General features: G+C 55.3%; 1 protein-coding gene across 5 annotated transcripts in view; it reads right to left on the minus strand.

The window, feature by feature from the left end:
* The window catches only part of GTF2IRD1 (GTF2I repeat domain containing 1), a 103687-nt gene that overhangs the window by 28207 nt on the left and 51347 nt on the right, over nt 1-24133 (minus strand). For 4 of the 5 annotated variants that reach the window (XM_053929988.2, XM_053929967.2, XM_053929946.2 and 1 more), the window contains exons 12-22: nt 23674-23711; nt 23026-23106; nt 22261-22350; nt 15272-15319; nt 14284-14349; nt 13046-13229; nt 7849-7898; nt 7589-7645; nt 6098-6181; nt 1897-2080; nt 1356-1384 (exon numbers count right to left, since the gene is read on the minus strand). In XM_053929988.2, coding sequence (XP_053785963.1) covers nt 1356-1384; nt 1897-2080; nt 6098-6181; nt 7589-7645; nt 7849-7898; nt 13046-13229; nt 14284-14349; nt 15272-15319; nt 22261-22350; nt 23026-23106; nt 23674-23711 — 911 coding nt within the window. The remainder of the gene's footprint in view (nt 1-1355; nt 1385-1896; nt 2081-6097; nt 6182-7588; nt 7646-7848; nt 7899-13045; nt 13230-14283; nt 14350-15271; nt 15320-22260; nt 22351-23025; nt 23107-23673; nt 23712-24133) is intronic. The other variant, XM_053929978.2, reaches the window with a different exon arrangement.

Raw genomic sequence — 24133 nt, forward strand, 5'->3', positions numbered from 1 at the left:
GGTGTGCCCAGCTTCTCGGGAAAGCACTCACTTGGACTGTGGTTGTCTGAATCAGGGGCCCCCTGGTTCCGCCTTAAGGCCACCTGCCAGCTGTGTGATGTGGGTACACTGCACAACGCTGAACCCCTGAGCCTCTGTTCCCCTGAGTGCATAGGGCTCTCAGGCCTGTCTCCCAGGTCCGAGGAGCGAATGCGATACCTCCTCTGTGCTCACTGCTGTAACCCTAGTGTCTAGAACGCCGCTGGCCCTAGGAGGGCCTCGGAAACATCTGTAAAATGAACCCACACGCAGCGGGTCTGACACCCAATAATCTTTTGGCATGGGCCACCACGGATGCATTTTGTTGCTACTTCCACCATCTCCACCTTGCAGACATTATCCCGTTGTTTCCACACCTCTGAGAGCTCTGGGAAAACACCGCTGAGGTGGGCCTTGGACCCCTGCTGCTTACCCACCAAACACCTTCCTCTCCTCCCCTCCCCTCTCCAAGTCAGGCCTTCCTCTGAGGCCCGACATCAGCTACATCACTACACCCTTCAGGAAGCCTCGCCCAGAAGCCCGCCAAGCCAGGCCTGGGCACAGGGAGTGAACAGCTCCAGGGAGCAGGGCTCGGGGTGGGTGACACGCAATGTGCCGGGACTGTGGAATCAGATTCCTGTACTGCGGGCTTCCTCCGATCTGGGCATGCTGTGACGTCCACCCGTTCCCAGCTCATTGGCACAGCCTCCCCAAGGGCACAGGCGTCTGGGGTGGGCATGGGGCAGGGGTGAGATGGCAGGGCTCCCTGTCTCCATACACAGGCCCTGGCCAGCCCTACTGCTCACCAGGTGGCTGTGTCGCCCCACTCATGGTGTGGGAGGGCCAGGACACAGGCCGTGGAGGTGATAGAGGGGGACGGATGCCGGGAAAGGGGGCCGGGGAGGCATTTGACCATCTAAGACTGGGTGGACACCCCATACGTCTATGGCCATGCTCTTGGGTCCCTATGCAGACCTCCCCCCAAGGTTAGAAACCAACCCACTAATAACCTCATCTGCTCACCAAAGGCAGCCAGGCCTCTTCATCAGGAGACGGGGGCACAGACATATCCCCCTCCTCCAGAACTCTGGCTGGTGAAGCTGAGCAGTCACTGGTGCTGCCCCCACCCCTTTCTCTGGCCCAGGTTCCAGCCTGGCCTTCCTCCTGCCTCCTGGGGTGGTGCCCAGGTGAGGAGAACAGAAGGGTCGCAGCCTGGCTCCTGCTTCAGGGGCCCGCAGCCTGTATCCCAAGGTAAGCCTGGCTCCAGCCTCTGGCCCCCAGCATGGCCGGCCCCCCATGCCAAGCAGCACCCCTCGTCCCTAGCCGATGACTCTTACCAGGCTTTGGGATGAGTCCTTGGAAAGGCCTGGAAGAGAAACAGAGAGGGATTGTCAGGGGGAGGGCCTGGGAGCTCATCAGAAACATCTGGGGCACATTCAAGACCTACTACGTTGGAATCTGCCATTGTAACAAGATGGCTGGTGACCTGTGGGCCTCCTGCTGGCTCTGCCCTGGCTGGCTCTGTGACCTTGGAAAAACAACTAGTCTCCATTTCTTCCCCTCTGAAGTGGGCCTAACGCCTTTCCCAGGGTGCCAGGAGTGCAGTGTACGGGTGCTGTGGGCAGGTAGAAGGTGCCCACGAAGCCACCCCTGCTATGGTGCTATGGTGTGGTGGCTGGTCTCATCTCTGTGGGGCCTTCTGCACCCCGACTGGCCTGCAGTCCTCCCTCCAACCCCCAGGACCCAGGAAGGCACTGGGACAGCTGTATTGTCCTGCAGGGAGGGCAGGACTGACTGAAGGAAAGGCCAAGGGTCTCCTGGTGCAAGCTGCCACCCATGCCAGTCTTGCCTCCTCACCCTTCCGCTTCCCCCAAGTACCTGGTGACTGTGAACTTGATCTTGTCAGCCACTGCGAGGATCCTCTCCAGGTTTTGGGAGCCAAAGGTGCAGGGCTTTCGGAATGGGATGCCGGGGGGTAGCCCCTCGATGATCACCGAGCCGGGGTTACTCTTGATGCGCTTGTAGGGGACCTGGACCGGGTACTTGATGCCCAAGGCTTCCCCTGTGGATGACGCAGAGGAATTGTCATTAGGAGCCAGGGGCAGGGCTGGTGTGTGGACGTGGAGGGTGTCAGGTGTTCTGTGTACAAGTGTGAAAGAGAAATCTGCCACGTGGTACCAAGGAAAGGCCTAATCAGTGGGGCAGAGTTAGGGGGTGTGTCGTGCTGGGGCCCTAGGGGGTCAGGTGTGTGTGTCTGCTGGGCTGGGCTGAGGAGTCAGCAGGGGACGTGTGGCCATGGCTGCTGGGGAGAGGACAGTGGCTGATGTTTCTCAGCATCCTAGTCTGAGTTTTTGAAAGCCGATCTTAACCTTATGGGCACAGCTGGCCCTTCCTACAGTGCCCGACCCTCCGTCAGCCCCAGGGTTCTACCCCACTCTGGTTGGGGACCGGCCTGGCCTGAGAGGGCAGACTGTATTTGGGTGTAAGGAAGGCAGCTGGAGCCCAGCCAAGGGGCAGCTCACACCTCAAGGCCCTCTTTCCACAGAGGGGCATTGGTCTCATTCCTGTCACCAAGCCTCTGTGCAGAGCTGTAGCACGCCCACCCCAGTGACCATACTTATCTCACAGCTGGCCTAGTGGCAGTCCTGAGGGGTGGTGGCCACTGCCACCCCACTCTCAGATGAGGCCTGGAGCTTGCTGTCAGCGGCCACCCCAGAGGCACTGCCTGGCTGGCCCTCCCATGGCTCCTGCCCACAGAACCAAGGACCGGTGCACAGCCCTGGGTGCTGTGAGGCCGACTTGAACATTCACGGCTCTCCGGGACTTACACGGGGCCCACCACGGGAGACCCACCTGGACAGAGGGCTGAGCTCACTGCAACCCCCTTAGGGGCTGGTTGACAGCATCATCCTCAGTGTCATAGGACACCCTTTTATGAAGAAATGCTGCCGAAATCTCCGCATGTCTTGCACTAGAAAGAACAGCTGAGCTCTTTCATGCGATAAAGTCATGTTCACCTCATGGGACACTGGGAATGGTAAAACCTGCCTCATTCCCCTTTTCACTCGACTCCTAGGAAACTCGGAGCCTGCCGTGGGCCCTGCCTCTACCAAGAACAGGATTTCTGCGTCTTCACGTCACCCCTGGGTCCGTGCCATCGCCTCAGCCTATGAATTGAGATGTAATTCTCGTACTGTGAAATTGACCATTTTCAAGTGTATAATCCAGTGGTTTTTTAATATGTTCACAAGGCTGTGAAATTATCTCTCCAATCTAATTCCAGAACATTTTCATCACTGCAAAAAGAAATCCTGTGCCCATTAGCAGACGCTCCTCCCGCCCTCCCGCCCCATGCCCTGGCAACCACTAATCTACCTTCTGTCTCTATGATTTCGTTCGGTTTTTAATTCTTTATCTTGATTTTTTTTTTTGCACACTAGTTTATGTGCTATTATTGCACAGATCCTTTCTGAAACGGAAAAACTCAGACAGAAAGGAAAATTTATACCCATAATCCCTGAATGGGAACACTGCCTTTTCCACTCCTCCTCTCGCCTCCAGAACAGCTCTTGCCACGATCGACCGACGGCTTCGGTGTCGCAAACCCTGTGGACACTTGTACTCTTTTGGCAAAATCCACCACGGATGACCACTGTCTCCTCCTGGAAGCCTTCTCCTCAGTGTCCACAAGCCCACGTTTCCTAGTTTCCCCTCATTCCGGCCACTCCTCCTCCTCCTGGGCCTGGCCTCTGAACACAGCCCTCTTGGCCTTCAGTCTGGGTCCTCTTTTGTCCCCTCTGCACCCCCTGGGGTGTCTCCTCTATTCCCACGACCTAAGTTCTGGTTCCAATCCAGATCCCTTTCTGAATAGCAGACTTCGTCTCCATTCACTCCTCTAACTCCACGTGTCCCAAACGGAACCCAGTACCTCTCCCCCGACTGCCCCCTTCAGTGACCGTGCTCCCCCTTATCTCTGGCTGACAGTTTAGATGCCTGCCCCCTTGTCCCTGGTGTGCCATGTGCTCTACCCCTCCCCCCCATCACGGTGACAGGTCCAGGTAACCCAATGAGCATGTGGCATTTCCCTGCCACAGGGACTGAGTAAGGAATGCACAGCATACTCAACAGGGACCAATGAGAAACAAGGAGAGAGCTCAACAAATTCTGGGGAAGAAATAATCTGGCTCCCTTGAGAAAGCCAGTGGAAGAACCAGCCCTGTCCCTTCTTCCAGAGTGTACAGATGGGGTGTCTGGACCTGCTGCGGCCATTCTGCCAACAAGCAGGAAGCCAGCCTGAGAGGATGCTAATACTGTGGAAAGATACCAAAGACATTCCTGGGCTGCTGGATCCAGCTGACCCTGAAGGCCAGCCTATTGCTGGACTTACCATGCTATGGGCTATGGCTGATTGTACTGTCTAAAGATAGCTGCACTGACTTTTCTCCCATCCCACATGCTCCTCTTACAGTGTAACATCTATACTCCCACACAGAGAACTGGGAATGGGACTTTGTGACTGACCCAACCAGTACAGTACAACAGAGGTGACACGGCGTGACTTCTGGGGCTGGGTCATAACAGGCAAACAGCTCCCAGCTGGCTCTCTCTTTCAGGACACATGCCTCAGGAGCCCTGACTTACAAGTAGGAATCTAGCTACCCTGGAGTTACTATGCTGGAAAGCCCAAGTGGAGGAATTTCATAGAAATCAGGAGAGGTGCCCAAGGGGCCCAGCGGGTCCAGCTCCAGCAGTCTCCCCAGCCCAAGCCCAGGGATCCAACAAGTGAGTCAGGAAGCCGTCCAGGGGATCCCAGCCTCAGTCTCCTTCTGCTGGCACCCTCGGGGGATACCCTGAGTGAGGCGACTCACTGACACCACGACAAAATAAATGGTCATTGTTATTTTAGGTCATCACATTGTGGGGTGAGCTCTTCTGTAGTCATAGTAACCGAATCATAAGCCCATTAACCTTTATTGTTCAAGCCAGTTTCAGTTACTTGAGACCAAAAAGCATCTTAAATGAGTCTAGCTTGTTTTCCTCCAGTAAGAACTCAGCTGGAGGCCTCTGTTTTCCTCCCTCCTCCCTGATAATTTAGCACCAGGGATTCTCCCCAGCACACCTCGACTCCACCCACTTTCCTCCCAGACTGAGGCCAGGGCCCCGCCCAAGAGCACACACGGCCTACCTACCACTCCAACCTCTGAGCTGGTCTCCCACCACCCATCCTCATCCTCCTGCACCCGTGCACTTTCTTTTTTTAAAATATTTTATTTATTTATTTTTAGAGAGAGAGGAGGGAAGGAGAAAGAGAGGGACAGAAACATTGATATGCAAGAGAAACATTGACTGGTTTCCCCTCGCACGCCCCCAACTGGGGACCTGGCCTGCAACCCAGGCACGTGCCCCAACTGGGAATTGAACCAGTGACCTTTTGGTGTGCAGGCTGAGCCACTGAGCCACACCAGCCAGAGCCCCATCCAGGAAGATACTTCAAAAGTACCAAGTGGCTCCAGTCACTTGGCTCTTCCCAACAAAATACAAGGCTGATAACATGGATGATCCTGTTTCCTGGCCAGCTCCATGGGGTCCTTCCTCCCCCGACCTCCACACTTCAGCTTTCTCCCTGTCTCGGGAAAAGCCTCAGGGCCTTTGCACACGCCCATTACCTCAGCCGGGATGTCCTTCTTTCACAGTCTGCTCAATTAACTCCTTAACTATCCTTCAGCTCTTTCTTTAAAGAGGCCTGCCTTGGTCCCCAAGTTAAGGTAAGCACCCAAGTTATTCTCTCTTGAGTAGCCTGCTTTTTTCCTGCATGACTGTGGAACAATTCCTCACTGTTATTAGAGTCTGTGTGTCGTTGCTGAGTGTCTCTCCTCACTGAGCTATGGGGCCCAGGAGGGCAGGGACTGCGTGTTTTCTTCACTGCTGTATCTCCAGTGCCTGGCACGTAGTTAAGTGCTCCAGAGATATTTGTCAGGGGGTGAAAGGGTTTCCCAGAGGAGACCACGATGGACCTGGGAAGCTCCTGCCTCGCTTCCAACCCTGCCGGCTTCCCTCCACCCAGGCGCCCGGGCCTCACCGTATTTCTTATTGAACAGGTCCTGGACTTGCTCCCTCAGCGTGTTGGCGATGTCGATCCGGGAGAGTCTGGTGTCATAATTCTCTGCAAAGTGAAAAACAATTATGGATTTGGACTGTTAAATTAAAAGGCACTTAGTGAATTTTAAGGAATATGATTTTCTAATTATGGGGACCTCCTTCTCTGGCAATTATCAGACCCTTGGAGTGGGCCCCTCAGGTCCTTCAGAGCTAATATCTTGACAGAGACATGTTTTTCCGGAAGGACGCACGCTGTTGTGACAACAGCAACCAGGTGGAAATTAAGTTAATTGTTGACATTTGAAAACCACCACCACAGCGATCAATAAGCCCTGGAGGTGACAGACACCGTGGAGAGGACCGGTTCCTGCGCCATGGTGGGCTCGGAGCAGGGGAGACAGGGGCTCAGATGGCTGGGCATCCCCCAGAGAGGCAGGGAGCCGGCCTAGCAGCTCCCAGAGGTCACTCGCCCACCCGGAGGGTGTTGGTTAAGGAGCCCGTATGCCAGCATGTGCCAGGGGGACCCCAGATGGGTCCCTGTCCCCAGGGAGACTACAGCCTGGTACTGCCTTGTGGGAAGAGAGAGGTGAGGCAGTAGATCTCAGGGTGGTTTGGTAGGGGGTGCTGAGGACCCTAGTCATGTAAGAGGACTGGACGTGAGGAGCCTTGGGGTGCGGTGAGAGACTCAACTTCTCTCATCACAGAAGTCCCAGCTGCCCGGGAAGGAGGGAGAGACTTGACAGTGAGCAACCACCCCTCTGGGATCTGGGTCCTTTCTCTTGGGGCTCCCCTACCCCCTTCCTGCCACAGGTCTCCCTGACCCATTTTCTCCTCACAGCCACAGTGACCGCCAGGGGCCCATTCACTCACAGCCACTCCCAGGGCCGCCCCCTGCAGGCACCCCGAGGGTTGTTCCCCACCCCTCACTGAGGCTACACTTAATCCCAACCAGGAAGCTGCCAGCGACACTGCACCCCCCAGGGATGGAAGGGGAGCTGCCCCCTTAGAGCCTGGCCTGTCCTGCTTCTGTTTCTCAGCTGTGGCCCACACTCCATGCCTTCACTTAAGTTTTCCTCCTTGTCTCCCCGCACACTCACTTCCTCCTCTCCCGTCCTGGACCCGCTGCAGTTCCCCTTCTCCAGAGAGCCCTGCTTGCCCCAGAGACCTCTGGGCGGGCCTCTGCTTTGAGAGCCGTAAGAGCAAGGCTGACCGCCTAGTATGCAGCAGGCAGGCAGGTCAGCTGACTCCCCACATGGACAGTGGGCGGCTCCTGTACTCTGTGGAACCCCCACCCCACCCCCAAAGCCCCTGTGGAGCCTCTTGGAGCTGGCAGGCTACAGCCCTGTCCCTGCTGCTAACCCACCTCACCCAGTCCCCCAGGCCCTGAGGTTGTGGCCAGCCCCACCCCAGCCTGGCCAGGTCAAGGTTGTGGCGCTGGGACTGTGGACCCCATCCTGAGCTGCAACCTTACCTTGGAAGCCCTGTCTCTTCAGGCTCTCGTCCACAAAAGGGTCCCCGGAATCCCTCTCTGGGGGCGGGGGGAGAGAAGCCAGGGTGAGCAGGCAGCTAGCTCCTGAGACCCAGGGACAAAGGTGGGGGTGAACAGGATGCAGAGGGCAGTGGGGGAACGCCAGAGGAGGACAGAGGAAGCAGAAGGATGGGTGGTGGCAGAGGCCTGGGACCCCTCCCACACCCAGCCCGCACCTTAGCCCATGACCCTGTGCAGGGTACCTTGGCTGTCTGTGATGGGCTCTTTGACTCCTTCGGTGAGCAGCTCGGGCCTGGAAAATACAAGTGGGGCTATCACCAGGGTCCCTCCAAACCTCCTCATACTGCACAGCGCCCCAACCCCCCGGGCCTCAGTCTATGCATCTGTGCAATGGGCCATCTGCCTCTGGACAGTCCAGGTCTGGGGCCCCTGCCCCACCCCCAGCTGTCCTGCTGACCCATACGTGAGATCGGCAGGGTGGGGGGACTGCGCTGGACTCTGAAGATTCAGCTGGGAGTGAGACTAGCCCAGTCCTGGCCCGGTGGGGCTGACACCCTCACTCTCAGTTCCAGGACGCGGTGTGACTGCCACAGTCCAGCGTCAGAGCCCGTGGTCTGGGGGGCTCCCCACAGAGCTGGTTTTAAGTGTAGAGGCTGTCGGGGATGACTGTGCGGCACCAGTCTTGGAGGCACGAGGAAGGCCCGAGGTTTCTGGCTGACACCTGAGAGCTGCCATTTCACTTTGGGGTCGGGGGCTCGGGGACCAGCCCAGCTTCCCCTAACATCTGTATCTACACAGACGCCGCAAGGCCTTTCCCAGACATGAGGTAACCTGCCAATGTCCTTGAAGTAGGTATTGCCTCCATCTTCTCACTCTCAGGACGAGGAGACTGAGGCATCGGTGAGGTGAGGGACATGCCCAAGACCATGCAGCTCATGGGGCAGAGTTCAAATTAAGTGCCCCTCTCATGCTCACCCGCAGCCTCTCCAGCTGAGGGGTACCCTCCCCCCAGCCAGACCTCTGTTTTCTGTCCTGGCTCAAAGAGAGGGGAACAGGGCGTCACATCCAAGTTTGAGGAGAGGAGGCAGGACTGTGGAAGGTGCTTGGCCTGGGATCCAGGAGTCCTGCTCAATTCCTGCCACTCCCAGAGGACTGTGGGGACATCATTCCACTGCCCGAGCCTCAGTTTCCCCAGGAGAAGGGGGAGAGGGAGTGGTGGCGGGGGGCTCTGGATGCAGTCTGAGGCCTTTTCCAGCTCCTGAGACTATGGGCCAAGGCAGGGCTGTGCCTCCTCTCTCTCCGGCCCCGGAAGCCCAGCCCCGTGCCAGGCAATGAGCTTATGCCCAGATCCTGCTGCCAGGACATGCCTCCAGTCCTCATCCTCTGGCTGCCTGACTGGGGGGCAGAATGCCCCGAGTCTGGCCTTTGGCCTCTGTGTCGCTGCTTGGCCACCTCTGTGGTGGAGAGCCATCACCCGTGTGGGCAGCCTCAGCACAAACACGTCCTCACACTAGACCCTGGTCCAGCACCCTTCCCTTCGGGAGGTCTGAAGGAGCGGTTCTCTTTCCTGCCCCATTCCACCATGCGCTCCTCTGGCCAGCCTGCCTCCCCGGGCCCTCAGGCTGCCACAGGTCCTAGACCCCCGCCCCGCCCAGACAGCCCTGCTCTAGCTGAACAAGGTCGCACTGAAAATGGGGTATTTGGGCTCAGTGCTGTGCCAGTCTGTCCGGTCTTTGTCCCCGGTTCCTGGGAGAGAAACTATAAATCTTCAAAATTTCTCCAATGACAGGAGTGTCTTTGTCACTGATGGTGAGCCTCCTGTACCATCACACCTATGTTTGTACTGAGTTGGTTCAGGATGCAGGAGGAGCAGCCATGTGATTGGAGGACTGGGCTTTGGGTCACCTGACATCAGCGCGACCTCCTGGCTTTTAGGGAGAGGAGAGGCTGGAGAACGGGTTCAATCACATGTCCAATAACCCAACCCAGCCTGCCTAATGCCTCCCGATGAACACCGTGAACACCGGAGCTCGGTGGGGCTGCCCGCAGTGAACAAATCGGTGTGCTGGGAGTGACGTGTGCCCTGATTTCATGGGATGGGGCGTGAATCTCTGTGTCCAGTGCCCTCCCAGACCTCAGCCTTTGTGTCTCTTCAGTTGGCTGGTCCTGATTCGTATCCGTGATAGGCCCCTTGGACTTGGGGCTGGCGTCTGCAGTGGGGGCGTTCTTGCTGGCGTCCGTGTCCCGAACCTGTGGGATCTGCTCCCTCTGGGCGGTCCGTGTCAGAACTGTACCGAAGCACTTCATGCAGACAGAACCTTCCACAACTGCTTCCCTGGACATCAGCCTCCCACCTGTGAGAATCCACCTGTGGCTTTAAATTTCCTCAGCGTTTTTTAACTGGAGAATTTGATGACAGCAAGGAACCCCCTCTCCAGAAAAATGCACAAAAGAATACAAACATTTTGCATAAGTTCAAGAATCTGGGTTAATGTTTTTTGACCAAAGGTTTAGAAAGTTTAATTTGATTTTGTGTCAACTCTAATTAGCAGGTACTGGTTGTCTGGAGTATTGTTTCCAAGGATGTGGAGGTCAGGTTCACACGCAGAGCGTCAATCAACTAGTGATGTCTCCTGCAGGTGATAATTTCTCGTTTATATAAACACATTTTTATAAGCTGAATTGTATTCCCCCAGATTTCATGTTGAAGCCCTAACTCCCAGTGCTCCAGAACGTGACTGTATTGGAAAACAGGGCCTTTAAAGAGTTGATTAAATTTAAATGAGGACAGTAGGATGGGCCCTAATCCACCTGCTGGCGTCCTTACGAGAGGTGACGAGGTCACACAGAGAGAGACACCAGGGGCGCATGCGCACAGACAAAAGGCCATTTGAAGACACAGCAAGGAGGCGGCCATCTGTGAGCCAAGGAGAGAAGCCTCAGGAGAAACTAAACCTGCCAACACCCTGATCTTGAACTTCGAGCCTCCAGAACCAACAGAAATAAATTTGTTGTTTAAGCCGTCCAGCCTGCAGTCCTTTGTTATGGCAGCCCCGGCAAACTAAAATTCACATGTACATACTTACATATATAAGATGTATTTCACATAACCATAAAGTCCACTTTTAAAGCATGCCAACCAGTGGTTTTTAGGCTATTCACAAAGTTATTTATGTTACCACACTTCTATCTAATTCTAAAGCATTTATGTCACCTCTAAAATGCATCCTTTTTAAAAGTGAGAAGTGGTTATTTTTCACTTAATAGTCCCCATAGTATTTTTGCTCATTTGAAAAACGAGGAATAAGAAAAGAAAGATACTCAGATGTCCATCTCTGTCCTCCAATCACCCCTTCCGATAACCCCGACTTGTCTGCAGTTGCGCGCCCCACCTACGGCACTCGGCAAGCTTGATCGCTCTCCTCCTTGAATCACTTTCGTCACTTGGCTTTCAGAAACTGGAACTAGTTAAATTCACTTCTCAAAACTGCTATATTTTTAAAGAAATGAACTCCTCATCCAGGCAACCACATGGATGAATCTCAAAAGCTAAGCGAAAGAAGCCAGACACCAAAGGCTACACACTGTGTCATTCCATCCACGTGACGTCCTAGAAAAGACAACATGGTAACAGTAATGGCCCACGGGTCAGCGGCTGCTGGGGCCGAGGGCTGCCAACAAAGGGGGCCCAGGGGAGAGAAAGTTCACAAGGATCTACCACAGACTTTGCTTCTACTTCAAGCTGCCCAGGTGCTGGGTTTGAGGGATGAATGTGGCACACTGTCCCGCTTGCTACATGTTTCCCGGATGCCAACAGCTCCCAATGTTCTGTCCCCACCCTGACCTCTCTGCTGAGCATCAGGCCTGGGACTCCCACCATCCAGCTGCTGTCCCTCCCTGGATGGCCGGACGCATCTCAAACCCAACACACGTCAGACCCGACTCTCGACTGCGGCCTCCAACCCCATGGTCTCCAACTCAGCAAACACACCACCACCAGCCCGGGAGCCGAGCCTGCACCCTTTGAGTCCTTCAGGCCTGTACTGCTCTCACACCCACATCTAATATGTCAGCAAATTCTCCAAAATTGTTCCTGAATCTGACCACTTTCCACATTCCCCTACCCTCACCCAGTCCAAGCTCTGCCCAGTCCCCTGGGGCCAGAGTAAAGCCTCCTTGCTGGTCTCTGCTTCTTCCCCTGCCCGTACCCCCCCTCCCCCCGCCCAAGTCTCCTCTGCCTCACAGCTGGAAAGTTAAAAATAAAAAATAGACCAGATCATGTTACTCTCCTCAAAACCTTCCTGTGAGTTCTCATTAAGTTTGAAATCAAATCCAAACTCTAAACCAGCCCAAGACACTTTGGGCCTCACCACTCACCACTCTTCCCTCGCTCACTGTGCACCAGCCACACTGTGCCCTGCTAGTCTTCACACACACAAGCATGTCTCTGCCTCAGGGCCTTTGCACCTGCTGTTCCTGCTGCCTGAACACTCTTCCAGCAGATACTGACATGCTTCTTCGCTTCGTTCCTCCCTACCCTTCTTTGCCCCCTTACCCTGCATTACAGCACTTATCTCTACTTGACATTATAATGTCATTTTATTCACTGAGATCAGCCAACTCAAGGGCAGGACTCGATGGCATTTGCTGTAGTATTTCAGCCTGGCACATGGTTGGCACTCCAGGTGTATTTGTTGAAGGAAGAACCAGGTGTCCACTACTTTCATCTCCTGAAGCACCACCTTCCCTAACTTCTCCTGATGCAAACCAGGTTCCATGGGTGAGCTCCCTGTCCCATGCTCCGTCACCAGCCTGCCACTCCAGGTGTGAAGAATACTGTGAGTTTCCCAACTTGGGGACCATCTACTAATCTACGGGGATCACACCCTTAGAGTCTCCTTTTTCTTGCCACTTTCAACCAAACCAAACCGAAATTTACAAGACATACCAGTAACACGCAGAAGCAGGAAACACAAACAGGTCACCCCACGTCCTTCCCCTCCTTTGAAAAAGTAATAGCCGTCCCCACCTCCTCCAGAGGGACTTTACATTTGAGCTGGGCACACAAGTTCCCCTGGGGCCCTTGCTGATGAAACTGAGATGCCCGAGGGAACAAAAGGACCTGGAAATGTCACAGCCATCTTTTCTAATCCTGGGGTAATAGGCATTGCCCTCAGCAGTGTCCTGGTGACCCCTGGCCCAGGATCCCAACACGGCTGCCCAGAGGACACTCAGAACAGTCCAGGAGAGCAAGCCAGCAGACACAGCCCCATTCCGTGTCAGGCTGGCTGCCCTGGGTCTGGCAGACCTGGGTGACCTGATGCCCGCTCGGCTGTGCCTGCACCCTGATTAACACTGCACTCTTTAAAAAGAAAAACAAGGAAAAGCCTACCCTAACCTTCAGAGAAGTCGGCATTTTGGTGCGGCTCCTGCCCTTACCTCTTAATGACGAACTGGATGCTGTTGCTGGCCTCCAGGATCTTCCGGAGCTTGGCAATCCCGAAGCAGTTGGGCCTGCGGAGGGAGATGCCTTCAGGCAGCCCCACCACAAACAGCTCCTCGGGGTACATCAGGAACTTGGAGTAGGGCACCTTGACAGGCTCCGAGATGCCAATGGCCTTGGCTGCGGAGACACGGCTGCTATAGGGCCACCCAGAGCTGTGGGGCCACCAGCCTCAACTCCCACCTCCCAAGTCTGCAGGGGGGAGGGGGGGCAGCCACAGGTGCCAGATCCCTTTCAGAATCTGCACTTAGTTGAACCTTCCCGACCTTCCGGAGATGTGACTACCGTTACCCAGTCTCAGTGAAGAGACCCGGAGCTCAGAGGGGATGGGACTCATTTCAGGTCCCAGGGCCCCAGAGCAGAGGTCCGTGAATCCCAGACTCATGCTCACTCTGTGCCCTCACAGCCAGGCAGCGCCGGAGAGACCACCGACGGCTGGTGAGACCTAGCGCTGGCTCCACCCAGGACCAGGTGTCCAACCCTGAGTTGCCAGAAAGGCCCTCCAGAGGTCCCCTGCCACCCTAAAGAACCCCAAAACGCTGTGTGGCCCAACACTACCCTTTGGGAAGAGGACAGATCTGAGGTCCAGCCTAGGCACTGTCACCCATTAGCTGTGGGGCCTCAGAGAAACCCTGTCCCTTCACCAGGCCTCGTTTTCCTCATGTGTGAAAGGAGTATTAGGGTACAGGGATTCTGTGGGGTGGGATGAGAGAACTGTGTGATGCACTTATCCAGAGCCTGGCAAACCACAGGCGCTTGATAAAGGATAGCTTTCTACCCTACTTCCCCGCCCTGTCTCCTGGTTCTTCTAGTAGGAAATTTCTTGCTATGTATGAGTCCTCTGAGGACCCTGAACAGGGGTGTCCCTGAGGACGGGGGCAGTTCGTACAGCGGGGTGAATGGCCTCTCCAGCCCGAGGCGGAGGCAGATGTGAGGGAGCATGAGCATGCTGACCGAGGAGGCCAGGTGTTGCTGTGTTTCAGAGGGTGGGGTTTTCTGGCAGTGCCTCAGTCTCCCTGGGTCCCTTCCCTCTCTCAATGGGTCCCAGTCCCTCCCTCCCCTCCTCCACCTTGTTCCTGTGCAGGGAGCAGCTGGGATGGGGGGCTGGGCCCAAAGTCCCTCCGCACACAGGCCAGCTGAAGGGCGGGCCGACCCTGTCCAGGTCCCTGCTCACCGTATCTTGTGTTGAAGAGCAGCTCCACCTGCTTCCGCAGGGGCCGGATCACATCCCCATGGCTGTCTGAAAGGTAAGAAGCAGCCTGCTGAGCCTCCCCAGTGGCGGCAGCACCGTGCTTCTCAGCTCATGTCCCAGCTCTGCTGGCACCAAAATGATCCTGTGGAGGGACCTTGGAATGGGGAAGGCCGGGATGGTCGTGGCAGGTAACCTCTTCCCTCTGAAATGGCACCCCCAGACAGGCCCGCAATTCCTGGACTCAAATACCTGCTCGTGAAATCCAGTCTAGGGCATCACCAGGCCTGAGTGGAGATCTGAAAGGTTTTGTGGCCTAAGAATGATTATGGGCCTTTCTAGGTAAGTGTCACTCCAGACCAGCTCAGCAAGTTACTCAACTAGTGAGGAAACACTGAGCCTGCAAATTGAGTATGCTGCCACCAGGTGGCAGTGGGCTTTTGTTAACACTTTGTGGTTCTGAGCCAGGCTGGGTTTGGGGAAATGACGCTTCTCTGCTCTGACACCTGCTCACTCCATTTCAGGGGCAGACTCCTGAGATGAAACAGGTCCGTCTTCACCTCGATCTCCCTTCTGGCCTACTCTTGATCTCAGTGGGAAGGGAATGAGGTGTGTTCCTGAGAATGAGCATGTCTGAAGGAGACAAAGCCAATTTTATGCTTTTAAGCCTCAATTCTACTTGCTCCCGTAGACTAGGCTCAGACCTCACCCTTAAGATCTTTGTGGGAAGAAGCACGGTGTGTATACAAACAAAAAAAGACAGTCTTACAATTTCCCTTACCAGAAAGAGCTGCTGTACCTCTGACCAGGTACCTCCTGGTTCTAGAAAACAAGCCTGCAAACCTCCCACCTCCGGCAGCCCACAGGATTCCCACCCCCCAAAGGGTGTTGGAGATAAAGGGATATGAGGGGCAGGGGAGGGCAGTAGAGATGGGGTGGTGGGGTGAAATGTGGGAGGTGGTCAGCGCCTCACCCTCCACAGGCCTTTCCTCGGGCCGCAGGTCCTCGTTGGGGCCTTTGTCTGAAAGAGAACAGAGGATGCTGGGAAGCCATGTTCATCATCTTCTGCACCCTGTGTTGCCAAAGTCAGGCCAGACAGGTGGGGAACGGCAGGCTGGCGGGCTCTGACATTGCAGCATGGCATAGTGACCCCCGGAAGGGATCAGCGACCTCAATGTAGTACAGGCACCCCACCCTCGCCTCCATGCGAGGAGGGCGGGTGCAGAGACCAGGCATCCCACCGCATTTGGTAAGCACCACCTGGTGACCAGTCCCGTGCCTGCTGGTCCTGCTTGCAAGGCACTGTGTTCTGTTCCAGGCACTCAGGACGCTCAGGAACAAGACAAAGCCCTGCCTTCCTGGTGTGAGGCAGACACAACACATAATGCCTGATGGGGGTGACGCTATTAAGAAAAACAGATTCACATAAGGCAACAGAGGGAGGGACAGGTGGGGGGGCACAGAGCCATCCTGGGCCAGGTGAAGAGGGGTTGGGCTGATGAGGTGGCACTGGTGCCAGCCCAGGCCGGCAGCAACGGATTCAACCTTGTTTCCAGATGCTTGTCTGCAGGTGGCAAGGATGCAGGACAGTGCACAGTGAGGCTTCCTGCAGGAGGGGAGTGCCTGGGCTGGACCCAAGTCCAGGAAAAGAGGTGGAATGGGAGGGACTCAGGCAGGGAGGGGGCCAGACTCAGGTGAGGGGTTTGGGCTGGAGGATGACAAGCGGATGTGGACCACTGGGAGTGGGGTGACTGGGATAGGCCCTCAGCTGCAGCCTTTATCGCCAGGGCTTAGGAGGCACTGAGGGATTTCCGACATTTTTGACAGCCAGATGGCAGTTGTGACCGAGGAAGCTCACTGGTGCCTTCACACACGGTACCAGCCCTTAAACAGCTCCTTTCAGCTACAACATGCTGCTTAGCTGGGGGATGGTGGAGCAGGTGGACCCCAGGTCTGCTCTCCCAGCTCAGGAGAGTACTGGGTGACGAGGATGCAGGGCGCTGTCCCCCATCCCAGATGTGACCCTGAGTGCAAGCAACAGGCTAATCCAGGGAGAGCCGTCAATGGTCACGGCCTGCTCACCGACTGAGGGCACATGAACCAGCACATCTGGGATCACCAGACAAGCTTGAGCCTTGGGGTTTGGCCTGGAAGGAGCTGGAAGGTTCTGGAAGGTTTCATCTATGCTTAGCTGCTGACTTGAAAAGGTGGAGGGCCAGCCCTGAAGTTTAGGCCTAAACTTTCCTCAGGAAAATGGACACACTATGGGCGGTACATGCTGGGTCCCCCTGACTCTACCTGAAGAACCGGCTGCAGGAGAAGAACCGGCAAACTGTGAGCCTGCAGTTAACGCCCTGCGAAGAGCTCTCAGCCAATAATGGGGGGCGACTTGACAGACCACTAACCCAGCTCCTTCCTCATCCATCTGCGTAAATAGGCGTGTGGTCAGTGGGCTCTCGTGGGCCCTCGGCTCAGCTGCCTGCAGTGGTCACAGGCCTGATGACACGCCCGTACTGCCTCAGGCCCACTTCCCACCTCGGACTGGTGGTCCCAGGTCTCCTTCCAAGTGAACGAGTGCACTGTCTCGGGTCAGCTTCTGGGGGACCCTGTTAATTCGCTGGAGCACGGCACATGGGAAGACGTGAGTCTGGTGGGGACAGAGGGACAAGCAGGGCCGCCAGGGAGGGCTTTCCTGGGCAGGCGCCCGTGACCAGGATTCAGGTACGGCATCCTGGGGTGAAGGAAGCTGCCCACGTGCCACACCTGGAACACCTATTAAGTCCACCAGGGGCCTGTGAGGGACAGGAGAGGGTAGACCCAGCCTGGAGTCCGTCGCTGCCGTCAGCTGTCCACGTGCAGTGCCACCCCCAGGCAATGTTCCAGAGCACCAGGCAGGGGAGGACCTGACCCAGCCACCCACCGGGGCCCAAACTGGTGGGGGGGCAGGGGGGGCTTCTGCCAGCCTTGTTGGGTCCCCAAACAGGGCTAGGTCTTCTCCAGTGGGCAACAAACCTGGGTGCCCCAAGTTCTAATGAGGGGAACTTGCTTGATTCTCCACTAGGCTCTTTACTCTGAACACACTTGTCCTCAAGCTGACTGCCCCCGTTTGAACACCGAGAGACTGGAAACGACCTCAGTGAATGACCGAGGGCCTGCCGACACAGTGGGTGCCGTGCTGCTGCAGACACGGCCACGTGAGGACACCAGGGCCAGTGCACAAAACGGTGACCGCGTACATCAGCCCATGTGCATCAGCCCGTGTGTAGAAAAACACAGAGGTGGACACTAAACTCAGGGGCGCCTGGCGGGGGCAGGTGAACCATTACCTGGTACAGATGTCTGCATCATTTACCTCACACCAGGCACGTGTAAACAGAAAAAAGCACAGCACCACACTCCTCCTCTAGCCCACAGGGTCCTGAGAACCCCAGAATCTTCAGAATTCTGAATGAGGTGCCTTGCAAGGAGCCCCGGATGGAAAGCTGGCAAACCTGGGTTCCGGCCCAAGGCTGGGTGGCTTTGGGGAGGTAGACTGGTGCCGCCAGGCCTCGGTTTCCTGCCATCAAACCAGGAGGGAGAAACCTTTCCAACAGAAAGGGCACCATCCTGGTCCATGGCCCCCCCACCTCTAGTGCCACCAGCCTCTAGGTCTCTGAATGGGGACCCTGTGGTTTCCTCTACTGCTGTGAGCGCAGCCAGGCGCCGGGGGCCTCTCAGCGGCCAGGCCACACTGGCAGCCCATCCACAGCCCCTGGCCAACCAAACTCCCCACGGTCTGCACACACTGCTGTCAGCCTGGTCAGCCTGAGCCCGTGCCTGACAAATAACATCCTTTCTTCACTACCGAGGGACCGAAAGCACATCACAACTGATTGAGGACACAAGAAAGACAATGCACCTAACCTAACGCAGCCACTATTTTGATATTTCCTTTTCTGTTTTTAAACCAGTGATTATGTCTTCAACATGGTTGTCAACACTCATTTTTGTGTCTTTTGCATTTTCCCTTGGTGCCTATTTTTAGTGCATGAATGTGTCAGGCAGGGTACCATTAACAGTGCCCTGGTAGTTGGGCTGATTCTTTCCAATTAAAAAAAGAATCCTCATCCGAGGACATGTTTATTAACTTTAGAGAGAGCGAGCAAGGGAGACAGAAACACTGATCAGCTGCCTCCCGCACCCCAACAGACTGGAGTGAAGAGGGGACTGAACCCTCAACCTAGGCATGTGCCCTGACCGGGAATTGAACCCTCAACTTTTGGCGTATGGGACAATGCTCCAACTACTGAGCCACCCGGCCAGGACTCTTTCCAATTTTTCATCATTATCGGTAACACTGTCACGAACACCTCTATACAGACAATGTTGTCCCTATTTCAGATATTTTCCTAGGAATGGATTCCTGGAACGACCGGGGAGCTCATTTTCATGGCTCTTCAAGCTGACAAGTTTCTTTAAAAAGCAGTGTGTGCATTTGTCTTTGCACCGTGTCAGCACTCATTTCCCCATATGCACTACGGAAGTTCTGCCCAGTAAAAGGTGCACGAGAGACGCCCCGATGCAAGCTCTCCTTTCTTTGTCCTGTTTACTCGCTGTGTTTGTTTCTTGGCTGTCTCTCTCTATGGTGCGATCGTCCATCCATGCTGTGGTGGACACAGATGTTCCACAAGATCCCCAGCTTGTTGCCCCAGAGGTAGAGACCATGATTAGCTGGCAACCGGGTCAGCTGCCCCTTCAAGGACCACCCTTCTGGGCCAACCCATACCCTGTACCTAATGAAGGAGGGCATATAAAGGCTAGGACATTCTGGTTCAACTCAGAACAACTGTAGGGGGCTATTCTGGCTCCAGAGCTCCCTGTGGGGCTGGCAGAGACTGTTACTGGGCCGCATCATGTCTCAACCTCTCCCTCTGGCCCCCTGGGCTTCCATCCCCTGCTTTACATAGGAGCTGATCCCAAGAGCAGCCCCAGTAAACATCCCACACGTTAATCTCCGTCTCAGTCTCAGAGTCGTTCCCTGAGGAATACAACTCATGACACGTCCTTGGGCTCTGAATTCTTATGCATTTCACCCAGCGTCTGGTCTGTCAGAGCCACAAGAAGCATCAGTCTTGGGTGGACAGCCCGTTCCTTCCCGAGGCATCAGTAGATCGCAGGATTCTGCTGCCTGAGGTCCCTTTGTCCAACTAACTCATGAATATTTCTGAAAGGTCCGAGCCCTTTGGGACAGCACAGGAACACTCCCCCAGGTGGAGGCTGGGGTACCATGCAGCCCCGCTTCCCCAGCTGGCCCAGGGCCAGTCCAAGATCCTGACGGCCCATGAGCGAACTCACTCCCCATGCATGACCCACACGGGGTCCCTTCCGATGACTCACAGTTGTTTCTGTAGAAATCTTTTCCGGAACTGTGCCTGGGACTGATGCCCAGTCTATCCGTCTGCAATTTGGGCAAACCCACATCTTTTTTTTTTTCCCTTTAATTCTCACCCAAGGATATGCCCACTGATTCTAGAGCAAGGGGAAGGGAGGGAGAGAGAGAAACACTGACCGGCTGCTCCTGCATGCATCCTGACCGGCACTGAACCTGCAACCCAGGCAGGCATGCACCCCGACTGGGAACTGAACCCGTGACTCCTCAGTCTACGGGATGACACTCCAACCACCTGAGCCACACCGGCCGGGGCCAAACCCCCATCTTGAAGTCTTGTTTTTTTGTTACCTCAGCTTCCATCCACCATGACCTCTCAAGTGCTACGGATGGTGGATCTCAGCTATTAGCTGCCTGGAACTCAATTCATCAGAAGCTGGAAACCTACACTCACCCACAGAGCTCTGCAACCCTCATATCTTCTTAATGAATGGGACTCCCAGGTCCTCCTCACTCTCTTCCATTTCCAGACCATTCTCCCTAACAGATATGGAAGCAAATGAGGGGAGCGATGTTCTGCCTTTATTCTGTCACCAATTCGCGTGGCATCACCCACCGGGGGCCTGCAGGAAGCCTTACTTATTTTTCCAGTCATTTGTTTATTTTTGGTATGGAAAAATGAAAACATACAGAAAAGCATACAGAATATTATCAGACATGTACCCACAATGTATGTTAGCATTTGGTCATATTCGCACCTGCTTTTTAAATAAAACATTAAAAAGCTACCGTTTTGGGCCCTGGCTGGTGTGGCTCAGTGGATTGAGTCCCAGCCTGAGAACCAAAAGGTCGCTGGTTCGATTCCCAGTCAGAGCACATGCCTGGGTGGCAGGATAGGTCCCTGGTTGGGGGTGTGCGAGAGGCAACCAATGTATGTTTCGCTTGCACATCGATGTTTCTCTCCCTCTCTTTCTCCCTCCCTTCCCCTCTTTCTAAAAATAAATAAATAAATAAAATCTTTAAAAAAGAATACTGCCGTTTTTGTTTTCAGCTTTAGAGAAATGCTGTATTGTCCATATGCGTCTGCACGTGCTTTTCGCACAGAACATTCCGGTTCTCTTTGCATTGTTCATCTAAGTGCTGCCTACTGTGCTTTTCCATGACATCCTTGAGCAATCCCTGCCCCTCCCCTCCTTTCCTGATGAAGCCCACACTGGACATCAGGGAGGGAGAGCAACAAATGCCATCCCTCTTCTTGAAGTCCCCTGGCCTGGCCCTGCATCCCTATTACAGAGTTTTTCAAACTCCAGTCACCTGAGGACCGACACCATTTTCTGCCATACGTACGAACCTTCTGTACTAACGTCTACGTACTATTTAGCTTTACAGTGATTCACATTTGATAAACTTTACCTATAATAATTCTTATTTTTATTCCCTCTATTAACATCTGTGGGTAAGGGTTGGAGCTAGGAGTTAGGCACATATACTGAAGTATTCATTTCAGTTTCCTTCTAAAATCAAGTTAAGAAAACAACGCACAGCCCTGGCTGGTGTGGTTTTGAACTGAAGGGTTGCTGTGTCGTTCCGGTCAGGTCCCACCCAGCCGGCGTGTGAGAGGCAGCCAACTGATGTTTCTCTCCCTCTCTTTTTCCCCTCCCTTCCCCTCTCTCTGAAAACAATTACAATCTTAAAAGAAAACATACAGAAGACCACTCCTCCTGCCTAGATTATTGCAATAGTCTGTTTGTCTCGTCCCCACTCCTCTGCAGTCTATTCTCAACCCCACGGTCAGAGTAAATATTGTTAAACTGTCCCTTGTTAGTTCCAAGCTCCCAGGTGTTCCTGCATCCTTGGAATCAAGCCCCCACCCCTTCCTCAGATGGACCTGCCCTGCAGAACCCACCCCACCACCTCTCTGACTCACCTTCCCGCCTCAGTCTGCTCTAGCTGCCGGGCTTCCTCACGGACATCCTGGGCACAGACCCCCGGGCCTTTGCCCTTGTTGTTCCTGCTGCTGGAAAGCTCTTCCCTGGTATCCACATGGCTCCCACCTGCCCCCCTTCAGGTCTTTGCTCCAACGGCACTTTCTCAGTGAAGTCCACTCTGACCACCCGCGTCCTGTGGTTACTGTCCTCTCCTGACCCCAGGACTTCTCCTGAGGCCCCCTCCTGCCTGTGGACCACCTGCATGATAGCACCTGACTTTCTATTTGACTTAGAGATTTCTTCTCATCTGTCTCCCTGCCCTGGGATGTCAGCCCCATGGGGGCAGGGAATTTGGCCTATTTGGTTTGCTCTTCTGTCCCCCGAACCTCAGACAGGATCTGGCACATAGCAGGTGCTCAATAAATAGTTGTTGAATAAGTGACCTAATTAATCCAAATGAGGGCTTCTGGGAAAGATTAGTAACCAGACTTAATATAAATCACAGTCAGCTTCCAGTGTTCAGAAAGGAACCGGGGCTGGGAGAGGGAATCTGGTATACTCTGGGTTTCCTCTAAGAAGATGAGTCAATACCAAGAAAAGCCTGCGCACTTCCTGAACCCCTCCCTGTCATGCCCCAGGGAGGTGAGACCCCAGCCCACTTCTTACCAGTCAGCATCTCCATCCCATAACCAGAATCTTCCGAGGGCAGATGCCCGGGCATCGAGTCTGTCATTTCCTCAGAGGTTGGCGAAGGGTCTGGAGATAAAACTCCAAATGACAAGGGAATCTTCTGCCTGTCCCACCCTATCACGGTCCCTCAGGGACCCTCGTCCAGCACGCCCACAGAGCAGGAGGCTCGAGGAAGCCGTTCCCTGGACTCGAGCAGGGGGTGGGGGAAGGCCTAATGACAAGAGGCCGGGCCTGGCCCAGGGGCCTGGACTGTTGGGAGCTCCCAGTGTTTACCTCACGCTGAACCCCCAGAGCCAAGTATACCCTCCTCCTCCTCCTCACAGATGTGGAAACTGAGCTTAGAGGTTCCAAGTCTGGAGTCCAAGTCAGATCCTCTTACTCCAGTGACTTTTCTTCTCCTTCCTCCTGCCTCCCAAACCCCAGGGAAGCTAGGCCAGAGAGGAGAAGCTGGGGCCCTTCAGGGAGGTGGAGCTGAGGCATGACTCCCAGCACACAGGGCAGGTATGGCCGCGGAGGGCACATTTGAGACCCCACCATCCTCAGGCCCACACTAGAGAAACCGCAGCCAGGCAGGCCCTCGAGAGACGAAGGGGATAGCCCCAGAGTGGCTGGGAGGGAGCACAGAGGTTCCTGTGGGTCTACGAGCCCCCTTGTGGGAGGAGCTCGATTCCTGTAGGCTCAGGGAAAGGGGGTGGGGGGGGCGGGGGGGCAGGGGCGGCCCTTCCGATGTTTGTCCCTTACCTGGGATGGTGACCTGAATGATATCCAGATCCTCCGGCTCGATTTTGATGGGCCGCAGCCCACCCAGCTCCCCAGAGGTTCCTGCAAGCAGGGAAACAGGGGACCCAGTCAAATGTGGATGTGAGAGTGGCTGGGCGAGGCGAGCCCTTCCAAATCATGCTCATGCCAGTGGCTTGTTAGTGGCACCCAGGAAAGGCCACACCAGCCCCTATGCTCCTGCCCAGACCAGGATGTCAGTCCTGGTGTCTCCAACATATGGACCTGGCAACCAAGGCCCACGGCGCGGTGGGGAGCCCCTCACCACAGACATACTAGGAGGCAGTGGTGATGCCAGAATCCAGGTTTGGGGGTGGGGTGGAGGGATGGGGAGAAAAGGCATACAACTGTAATTGAATAACAATAAAAATTAAAAAAAAAAAGAATCCAGGTTTGCCGACTCCCTCACAGTGCTGCCCAAATCCCATTGGCCGCTCCCTGCACCCCACCACCTGTAAGCTCCCAGCATGCTCTGCAACTCCCAGAATGCTCTGAGGCCTGGGGGCAGTAAGGGGACAGGGGTGGACAGAGGCTATTCATGAGTCCTCCAGGCTCATGGCCTGAGCTGCTGGGTAGGGCTGGTGGACACTGCGGGGTCCTGGTCCCCCATACCTGGCCCACAGTCTTCAGAGGTCCCGCTCCTGTCTGTCCTGTGGGAAGGAAGATGAGGAATGACAGGGCACCAGCCCAGCTTTCCCCTCCAGACTGCCAGTTCAGAAGGCACCCCGACCGCGCTCCCTCCCACCCCCCCAGAGTGGCCCTCTCCACGGCAAGGTCCCCAGTGCACCGGCCAAGAGTCTGAGGAGGGGGATGGGGAGCAAAGCTGGGCAGGGCGGCAGGCGTGGACTATTTGGTTACTTCACTGAACCTGTTGGGGAGGCCTGGGCTGGATTTGTGGGTTTGGGATAACTGGCCCATCCCTGGCCCCCAGAGGCCCAGAGTGTGGGTGGGGAGTGCTAGTGGATGGTGAACAGGCCATGAGCTGAGTGCAGGGCCTTGTGGACGCACAGGGCAGGTGCCTGGGGGCCAAGGAAGGTTTGTGAGACCAGGTGACGTGCAGCCAGTTCCCAAG

The sequence above is a fragment of the Desmodus rotundus genome, chromosome 1, assembly GCF_022682495.2.
Source record: "Desmodus rotundus isolate HL8 chromosome 1, HLdesRot8A.1, whole genome shotgun sequence".
Lineage (NCBI taxonomy): Eukaryota > Metazoa > Chordata > Mammalia > Chiroptera > Phyllostomidae > Desmodus > Desmodus rotundus.